Source organism: Bison bison, unplaced genomic scaffold, assembly GCF_000754665.1.
Source record: "Bison bison bison isolate TAMUID 2011002044 unplaced genomic scaffold, Bison_UMD1.0 scf7180017864035, whole genome shotgun sequence".
Lineage (NCBI taxonomy): Eukaryota > Metazoa > Chordata > Mammalia > Artiodactyla > Bovidae > Bison > Bison bison.
In genome coordinates, this window is record NW_011494607.1 from 2,055,521 (window position 1) to 2,066,461 (window position 10,941).

General features: G+C 37.4%; 1 protein-coding gene across 3 annotated transcripts in view; it reads right to left on the reverse strand.

Moving 5' to 3' along the window:
* LAMA2 (laminin, alpha 2) overlaps positions 1 to 10,941 on the reverse strand; it is a 705,371-nt gene that overhangs the window by 481,901 nt on the left and 212,529 nt on the right. For all 3 annotated transcript variants that reach the window (XM_010834646.1, XM_010834645.1, XM_010834644.1), the window contains exon 4: positions 5,439 to 5,681. In XM_010834646.1, coding sequence (XP_010832948.1) covers positions 5,439 to 5,681 — 243 coding nt within the window. The remainder of the gene's footprint in view (positions 1 to 5,438; positions 5,682 to 10,941) is intronic.

Below are 10,941 nucleotides of genomic sequence, written 5' to 3' on the forward strand. Positions count from 1 at the left end.
CACCTAACCAGCCGCCGCAGCGGCAGCATTCTTGCCTGGAGAATTCCATGGACAGAGGAGCCAGGTGGGCTACAGTCCATAGGGCAGCAAACAGACAGACATGACTGAAGCAACTTAGCACACACGCAGGGGTGATTTCACACAGTGGCGCCTTCAAGTGGCAGTTCTTGTTAGCAGTTCTTAATAGCACCCAGGGGCAAGCGCTTTCAGCAGAGGCCGCACTTAGGCAGATAGCAGCTCTGGACGGAGCTGACACCCTATGGCACTGCTGGTGATGTCTGTCCATGCAGCTGTACCCACCACAGTTTTTCTCTTTGGCTGGCCTCAAAGTGATGGAGGCCTGCTGCCATCTGTTACTTTACACCACACAACTCCTACTCTGGAGCTCAGGACCATTTTCACAAAGCAAGGCAAGCAGGGTTCCTGCCTAGCCCTCTCTTGGTACTGATAGACACCAAACTGGCTTTCTCAAATGAAGCTCTCGGAAGGCTTTTGCTCAAAGTCTCTTTCAGTTTACAGTCCGGATAACAATATACTGGGTCTACCATTGTCTTCATTGCCTTGTATTATTTTTTTTCTGCCAGCCCTGAGATGTGATGATCTCACAGCCCAGTGAATTCCCTTTCTCTCTTTGGGTGCAAGCCCAGGATGGTACCTGAAGGGCTACGCTCTTCTTGGAGGCAGGTGAACCCAGTCATCCAGAAGGCTATGTGCCCTGTACTACAGTGAATCCACATGATCAACATTTGTTGATCTGTTGCAGGCAAAGTGAGGTAGAAGGCAGAGAACGGACCAAGCTAGAGGGTGGGGGCAGAACAGTGGGGGTGGCTGGAGCAACAAACAATACTGAAGAAATAAGCAGAGATGCTGCTGCTAAGACTCAAGAGGCCATAAGGAAAGACTAAATAGCCTTCAGTGATAATATGGACAAAGGATAGTATTGAAGTTCGGATATAGATGCTGAAGTCAAAGCTATGATATCCTATAGTATATTGACGAGGAATTCGCCCAAAGTATTGTTCGGCTCTAAAATGATGTCCTTTCCACCTGAAACACGATATACTGGAATGTTCTAAATGTTTTGGCACATGTCTCCAAAATTCTGCAGACAAATGACAATGTAATAAACATTAGACTCAATAGATCTGATGTTAGTCACAGAAGACTATTTTCTATTAACTTTATGTACCTATAACATAAACATTATTGCTTAGTGTGCTATAATTGACGTATGTTTATTTCTTAATGCCTTATTCACAGTGTGGTGAAGTCAAGTGAAAGTCTCTCGTCATGTCTGACTCTTTGCGACCCCAAGGACTATACAGTTCATGGAATTCTCCAGGCCAGAATACTGGATGGGTAGCCTTTCCCTTCTTCAGGAGATCTTCCCAACCCAGGTCTCCAAAGTCTTAAAAATACTCTGCTGTTATTTCTCTTATTCTCTGACTTAAATTCATATTTCAAGAGTATTTTCAAGATCTGGAAGCAAATGATCATTTGATGCTTAGTCAAGAACATACATTTCAAATCATGGTAAATATCTAGATAGTGTTGTCTAAAATAAAATCTTATCTAGAAAACAGTAAGACTAATAAACCAATAAAAAGGAAATAGGAGATGTGGATGTAAAAATAAATAGGAATGATGAAATGAGGAAGTTGTTTCACCTCTGTGATATTTTTCCCCCAAACCCAGAAGCCCAGTATAATCATTAAAAAACATCAGGCAAACTAAAAATGAGTAATATGCTATCAAAAAATCTGACCAGTACTCTTAAAACTGATCAGGCTTGGGACTCTCTGGTGGTCCAGTGTCTACAACTCCATGCTCCCAATGCAGGGCACCTGGTTTTAATCCCCAGTCAGGGAACTAGACCCCGCAGTCTACAATTGAGTTCACCTGCCGTACCTAAAGATTCCACAGGCTACAGAGAAGACATAGTGCAGTCAAATAAATAAAAACATTACAACAAAGAGCAATTTCAAAAAGCGATCAAGGTCAAGGGAAACAAAAGAAGATTAAGACTGTCATGGATTAGAGGAGACTGAGACACAATGATGCAATAAATGCAACGTTCTATTCCAAACTGGATCCCAGGAGAGAAAAAAAATCATTAATGATAATCTGAATGAAATCTGAACAAATCTGTGGTTTAGGTAATAGAGTATCAATAATAATTGTAATTTATACTTTATAAATAATAATTTCTTAGTTTGACAAATGAATGTAGATTATGAAAGATATTATCCTTAGTGGGAGCTAGGTAAAAGGGACACAGGGATTCTCTGTCCTCTTCTTATATTTATGTACATTTAAGATAATAACAAGCCTACAATTCAAACCAAATAAAAATACCCTTCAATAATGGAGTGAATTCTGTTATATGTGTAAAGCATATTGGCAATAAATTTGCAATTGTCTTCAAAACTTTGGAGATACTAAGAAATTTTGTATGTTTCTCTGTACTCTGAGAATTCGTCTTCCCAGCATGCTTCCTTTGACTCACCCAGAAGAACTTTACCACTTTCTGTAAACAATTCTGTTGTGGCATTTATACTACCATTTTGCATTTACTCATTTATATGTTTGTTTTTCTTACTTGAATGTCACTTCTCTGGGAAGTGTTGAATATAAGCACCTAATAATTAGATTTCAGATGGTACTTAAATGTGAATGCTTTTAAAACTAAAAATTAATGATACTAAGATTTATTTCACAATCACTTGTCTGGGAAATATTGGAGACAAGCATCCAAAAAATGTAAAATATTCCCAGTGCTATATTGTAGGTGATATCCGAAACTGTACTACTTTAGAACTGAAAGATGCCTTAGGATAATTTATATATCAAAATAATTCATATATTAAAGAAATTCAAACTCACAGATTAACTGACCTGTTCAATGTCCCATAAGAACTAGTAGCAGAAGCAGAACCCAGTCTTCTAATCCCATTCTTCTATATCACCATATCTCAGGATTAGAAATCTTTCTACTTTAATGGATACAGCATGTCAATATTTCTTCTAAATCATTTCTGAGTTTAGCAATTACCAAGGTTTTTAAAAAATCAACTTTAAGTCTTTATTAGAGTATGAAAGAAACACTAGTGTAGGACTCAGGGGATCTGGATTCTTATCTCAACTTTGTCACCAGTTGATCTGGCAGTCTTGGGAGACCATCCCCTACCTTCGCTGAACCTGTCCATTCCAAAAAGGACCATGTTTCACAGACTAAGATATAAAATAAAACAGATATTCCAGGAGAGGTCTGGATTTCATTTATATTTTTAAATACTATCAATCTACTTCAAATACTTTGAATTATTTTCCATTCCTCACCTCATTCACTTTCCAATGAGAGAGAAATAGACTTTAAAAAGCATGTCACAGAGACAGTTGAATAAGTTGTTCTTAAAAGTCAACAGTAATGATTACTTTATAGTGAGTATCTAAAACAGTGTAGCCAGTTAAACACAAACAAATAGAATATCTGTTCCACATTGGTAAGTTGACAAAGTCTAAAGAATGGAGAACCACCATCTATGTAGTGTTAGCATGCTTTGGGCTATGCATGCAACTTGTGTGTTACATATCTGGCTACATTTTATATTGTTAAACAAATTTCTGAATTGGCTCATTTTTTAAAGATAAATAATAGCTTTATAAATATTACATAATTATTAGTCCTGGGTAAATACTGGATCCAAGAAAAAAATCATACAAATTCAACTCAATATTCTCCTTGCCCTCCCTCCCTACTCCCATATTCTCAAGCCAGTCTGGCCAGTACTTGGATGCCTCTGGGCACAAAGCAGGTTGAATAGCTGTTTGACTCACTGCTTTTGACTCACTGTTTGGCAGATTGAGATCTCTGCTGAGAGCACCATTTGGAATTTTCTTCACCCAAAACTGATATTTTTGAACATGAAATTGAAATATAGTGAGACACTGGGAGACATTCATAGAATAATAGTGCCAAAAGAGAGTGCGATCAATATATGTCAAAAATCTAACTTACTCCCGGAAGTGTTCAAGGAAATAGTCTCAGATTGGTTGAGATGGGCATGATAGTGCATGAATATGGATTTTATGAAAATATAAATATAAAAAATGATACTAGCTTCAAGCATGTGAACTGGTGAGGAGAGAATATTAGCCATGAGTATAAACAGAAATGGACATAAGAAAGTAGAACAAATAGAGCTAGACTTTATATACTGAAGGGAGACTGATTAGGGAAATAAAACTAGGGATCCAAGAGTCACTAGGTCTAGGTTTGGGTATTTGAGAGGGGGCTACCACCACCACCCGGAGAAGGCAATGGCACCCCACTCCAGTACTCTTGCCTGGAAAATCCCATGGACGGAGGAGCCTGGTAGGCTGCAGTCCATGGGGTCGCTAAGAGTCAGACATAATTGAGTGACTTCCTTTTCACTTTTCACTTTCGTGCACTGGAGAAGGAAATGGCAACTCACTCCAGTGTTCTTGCCTGGAGAATCCCAGGGGGAGCCTGGTGGGCTTCCGTCTATGGGGTCGCACAGAGTCGGACACGACTGAAGCGACATATCAGCAGCAGCAACCACCACCAGCACCACCACCACCAATCTCAATGGTTATCGTTATTATAACAGTAACAAAAATAGTTAATGCTTACAAAGTGATAGTACATATGTTTGTCAGTACTATTATAATGTTTTAAACATTTTCATTTAATCTTGACAATCATAAGAAATAAGACTACTGTTATTGCTTCTGGTTTATGGGAGATGAAACAGAGGCACAGACAACTTAAGGCACTGATTCAAGATCACACAGTTGGTAAAGGTGAAGTTATGGTTTGAATCTGTGGCTGAAAACAATGAATCAATTTAAAATCTTAACCACAGGAAAAAAAGATGCTATGGAGAAGCTGAACAGATTTAAATTAAGCATATAATAAACAAAACTTGAACACAGGAAAGAAAGCCCACTGCAGCCCTATGCGGCAACAGTAGAAAAACACATAAAAACTAACAAAATTTCATTCTCTTTAGGTCTCTCATGTGAATTATGTCTTCCAGAATTTATCTCTTTTGTCCCTATCTTCAGACTTAGAGCACACACACAGATTTAAGGTTTCTTCTAAGGTCTCAATCCTTCAATAATTAGCAAGCCTCACTGTCAGAAAAGTTTCTTTAAAATTAATCACTGACTTTCCAACTTAAACCCATTTCCTCTCTCTGATCTTTATTGGACACACAAGATACATACTAGATGAAGGCAGTTAAAATTCTCATACCCTTCAGTCTTTTCTTTTTATTTAATAAGTTATTTTAAATGTACTTCTGCTAAATCCTATTTTAAAATCTCCCTGACATCAGTGACTGATATATTCAAGTCTTTCTGACAGGCCTATTTTGCCATCTTAAGTGTATTGAGGGTGAATTTTCTCATCTTACCTCTCCATTTTCTAAGGGGTGTATCTTGGAATAAAACGAAGTGCAGATGACCTCATCATCTTTGGCATATGACGGTGGTCCAGTACGGGGATAAATATTGTAGAGGGTTAGGCACTCTGTGTCCGTCACAGCATGATACTGCCAGGGCTTGTAAACAACATTATCCAGTGAGCGTTCCAAAATCCAGTTTCCAGGCCGAGGGGAGTTAGCTGCTTTCACAATCACATACGCAATCTGGAACACCTGGGGAAGTGTGACAACAACAACATGTAACTCTGAATTCCAACGTTTCTCACTGCTGCTGCTGCTGCTGCTAAGTCGCTTCAGTCCTGTCCGAATCTGTGCGCCCCCACAGACGGCAGCCCACCAGGCTCCCCCGTCCCTGGGACTCTCCAGGCAAGAACACTGGAGAGGGTTGCCATTTCCTTCTCCAGGGCATGAAAGTAAAAAGTGAAAGTGAAGTCGCTCAGACGTGTCCGACTCTTTGCAACCCCATGGACTGCATATCAAATATAAGGCCTAAGGCTATAATAATTTTATTTCGGATATTATTCCATAACCCTATTATATTCTCTGGACTTCCCAGGTGGCTCAGTGGTAATGAATCCACCTGCCAATGCAGAAGACACAGTTTGATCCCTGGGTCAGGAAGATTCCGTGGAGAAGGAAATGGCACCCCCCTCCAGTATTCTTACCTGGGAAGTCCCATAGATAGAGGAGCCTGGCATGCTGTAGTCCATAGGTTCCCAAGAGTCGGAAACTACTTAGCAACTAAACAACAAGAAAATTGTATTCTCTATATTTTTACAGTTACATGTCCATATTTAATACCTTTTTACTAAAATGATATGTTCCATTTTGACACTCATGACTTTCAAAGAAATGGGTTAAAATTGGATTTTAGTTCTCCAACAACTCATTAACATCATTTCATCTACTTTTTGAAGTTCCATTGTAATCACAATCACTTACAGTATTTGGTACATACCAATTTACTCACATTACTCTATTGGAGATTATGAGTTAGAAATTCCATGTGTGAATAGTGCTTGATAGTTTAGAAAACAGTTACTTGTATCACCTAATCCTCAGACAAGTACCATTTACATAGCGTTACTGTGGTACAGGAAAAAACAAAAAGAAAACATAGCACTTTGAAGGCACAGTCTTGTATTTAAATTGTGATCCCAACATTCATGCGACTTACTTCGTCAACTCTCACTCCCGTTTCTGTTAATTAGGGTCAATAATAAGAACACTAAGTATACAACTGAGAGACAATTTAGACTAAATGAAATAATGTATGCAAAGTACCTAGCAAAGGACTTGGCTGTAAATACTCAGTAAGTGACAATTCCTCCACATTCCCTAATAGAAAATAATGGAGACAAAATTCTAGTATACTCAGCAGCTGTTTGAAACTGGAATAGAGTAAATGAAGGCTTTCTGTACCTCCTGTATAAGAGGTAAATATGTATTAAAGAAAAGGAAAATAAAGGCAGCAAGTTACTACAAGTCAACAGAGTGACCACTGAATGGAATATGGCAATCCTCTGCTTTCAAATCTATTTGAACACATACAAAATAAATATTCTAGATGTTTTGTGATGGTACATATGTGCATCTTTACCAATCCAATCCAAAAGTCCAAAAGAACAATGCATAAACATTACTGAGTGACATTTTTTGCGATGTCCTGGGTAGATAGATAAATATAAGGTAGTTTATATAGCCCCACCATCTATGAGTTAATAATGTATTGCAATAATGAGATATATGAAAGGTACACTAGTAAAAAAGCAATAGTATATGTCTTTCCTGGGTCGGGACGATTCCCTGGAGAAAGAAATGGCAACCCACTCTAGTATTCTTGCCTGGAGAATTCCATGGACAGAGGAGCCTGGCAGGCTACATTCCATGGGATCACAAAGAGTCAGACACAACTGAGCAATTTGCTTTCAAGGTATAGTCCCACCATCTATGAGTTGATAATAAATTGCAATAATGAGATACATTAAAAGTATGCTAGTAAGAAAGCAATAGTATATGGTCTTTTTAGTACATTCAGTGAGATGGGGGAGTTTGCCAACCCTAAATTCTGGGTGATTGAGGTCACTGAAAAGATACAATGGAGGACAAACCTGTTAAAAAGATGATTAATGGGTCTGTTTAGCGGGGAGATTGAAAGTAATGTTCTGAAAATATACCTTATCTGCTTCATAGTTTTGACATGAGAATTTCAGGAATACATGCACACTGTTTATGACAAACTCTAAGGGACTGAATTTAAAAATATGAAAAGTTGGTATTTAAGATGAAAGAGGTGACTCGGATGCTGGTCTTCTGAGACCCTTACTAGAACATGAGCATTTTTATCTGTGTGCACTGAGGGGAAAATCATGAGCCATTTAATGAGCAAAAGTAGGGATACCATTTGCTTCTTAGGCACAGTTAAGGAAATACTGGTAGTTAAAATACTGAAATACTTCTGTACTTGGTAAATAACTGCTGTCCAAGCTTCCTGAATGCCTTCACTTTCCAGAGAACATCTGGGTAACCTAGGGATTGCAAGGAATAGCCAAGATACCTTCTCTGATTAGTCTGGGCTTTGACCATTCTATTTTATGTATTATCACTCCGTATGGGAAATATTATGAATTTTTATTTACAAAGGTATACAGATAACTATAGACAGACATGTATATATATGTATGAATTTGTAATTACTGGAATACACTTAGACATTTTGGAGAAGGGCAGACATGGACATATTTAAGATGTGACCTATGGGGTTTGGGGATAAGGAGTCAAGGAGAAAAAAAGAGCTTTAAAATTCTACTATCCTGCTATACTAATTGCATTAACATAAATGTCTCAGTTTTTAATAAAATTATTTTTAAAGTAAGGAAATATTTTTAAAAATAAATATCAAAGGAAGGACAAGAGTGGGAGTAAGATGGAACATACTCTATCAATCATGTGCCCGCATGCGTGCTCAGACCCTCAGCCATGTCTGACTCTTTGCAAGCCCGTGGGCTGTAACCCACCAGGCTCCTCTGTCCGTGGGATTTCCTAGGCGAGAATACTGAAGCAGGTTGTCATTTCCTCATCCAGGGAATCTTCCCAACCCAGACCCAGGGATGGAACTCCTGTCTCCTGCATTGCAGGCGGATTCTTTGTCACTGTACCAGCTGGGAAGCCCCCAATACAGGTTATGTGGGCAGAAAAGAGATGTACAGAAGCCAACCAAACATAATCTAGAGTATTTGCTATTTCTGCATTTTAGGTGCTATTCAATAGGGATTATTTCTCTTAGACACTCTGTATTCAATACATACACATGGAACCTCTTTAAAAATGAATTCACTAAAAGACAAACCCTACTGAGTAATCTGATAGAACACAGAAAGGTAGTTATTTCTATGAAAATCTGATACACTTTGCTCCTAATTTCTGCTAATTCTAAATTATTCATGACAAAAATCTGTAAACTGGTAAAGAATATAAATAACTAAATTGTGAGCTCCTAAAGGGCCGAGGTGCTACAATCTTTAGTAAAATTCTTTTGAAATAATGTATATTTTATATTTATTAGTTTTTTTTAAATTTTATTTTATTTTTAAACTTTACAATATTGTATTAGTTTTGCCAAATATCGAAATGAATCCGCCACAGGTATACCTGTGTTCCCCATCCTGAACCCTCCTCCCTCCTCCCTCCCCATACCCTCTCTCTGGGTCGTCCCAGTGCACCAGCCCCAAGCATCCAGTATCGTGCATCGAACCTGGACTGGCAACTCGTTTCATACATGATATTATACATGTTTCAATGCTATTCTTCCAAATCTCCCTACCCTCTCCCCCTCCCACAGAGTCCATAAGACTGATCTATACATCAGTGTCTCTTTTGCTGTCTTGTACACAGGGTTATTGTTACCATCTTTCTAAATTCCATATATATGTGTTAGTATACTGTATTGGTGTTTTTCTTTGTGGCTTGCTTCACTCTGTATAATAGGTTCCAGTTTCATCCATCTCATTAGAACTGATTCAAATGTATTCTTTTTAATGGCTGAGTAATACTCCATTTTATTAGTTTTAATTGAATAATCAAAACCAGTGTACATGTTTCCATATGACTTCTTACTAGAAAAATACTATTCTTTCTGTTTGTTAGAACTTGAATTCCAGTAAACCAGCATATTTTGTCACTTGCAGGAACTAAGACATACATTTCTTGCATGTTCATTCAATTAATATCTCTATGAGTTGAGAAAATTTCTTAAACTATTTTACCCTCTGTTCCATAGTGTATCTTTTTCAAAGTAAGAACCATGGAAGAGATAATAAAGTACTATGTACTCTTTGGAAAAAAGAATCTCTATAAATGTTTTAAATTAGCAAATTTCCATCCAGAAAAAGAAAAAGTGCACAGTTTTTTTTTAGTGGAAAACCAAAAGAGAAATATCAAAGCATAATTACAGATTGCAGGTACAAATAAGAAAAATAAAGATACACTGATGTATGGATAAAGAACTTTGTTTAGAAACAACTCAGCAAGCAAATATAGGAAAAGGCCAAATTGTCTTGGAGCTACAACATGGATTTATGACTTCAGAGCTTCTGTGTTGGCTCTAAAAAAGAAGTTGTACTAGAAACCGCACAGACTCTTTCTATAATTCAATATAACAGCCAGCATTAAGTGACATGGAAAAGCAGTCAGTGCCTTCAAGAATATTAAAGTCACCTCATTTCAAAATAATATCCTTCTTTCATTTATTTTCTATGGATTCTTTCACATTTCATGCAAAATTAATTAAATTAGTTGGCATGTAGTATTCTGAATAAACTTTTTAAAATCTGGTAGACAGCATTATTGAAAAACACAATGAATAGAAGTATTCTTTGACTGTGTCAGAAAAAGACTGTAAAAATTCTAACTGTATTTCTAAGTATGCCAAATTTTTAATGATTTCAACAGAATAATTCTCTAGTGTACCTATGTTACTTTAATTAATTCTGCCTTGTGTTTTCAGCATAAAGACTCTTCAAAATCACTAGTTATAAAATCTTATTTCCAGGTGGAAAAAAAAAAGTCTGTATGAGATGCAGCAAGGCAAGCAAATACCTTATGATAAGCATAAAAATACTAAGACGGCTAGGCTTCTATGAATCATAGATCTCAATACACTATATCCAATTTTTTTGTTGTAGGAGGGTACTTTTTACATATTGGTGGCTAAAAAATTCCAAATAACTTTTGAAATAAGGCCAAATGTTTGACAGTTTACAGTAACATAGAGAACTTTCTATTTCACATTTCATTTGTGCATCACATAATAAAATATCATGAAATCACAATCATATGTCACGAATGTAGCATTAAATTAGATGTTCCTGAAGGTGATGGCACCCCACTCCAGTACTCTTGCCTGGAAAATCCATGGACGGAGGAGCCTGGTAGGCTGCAGTTCATGGGTCGCTGAGAGTCAGACACGACTGAG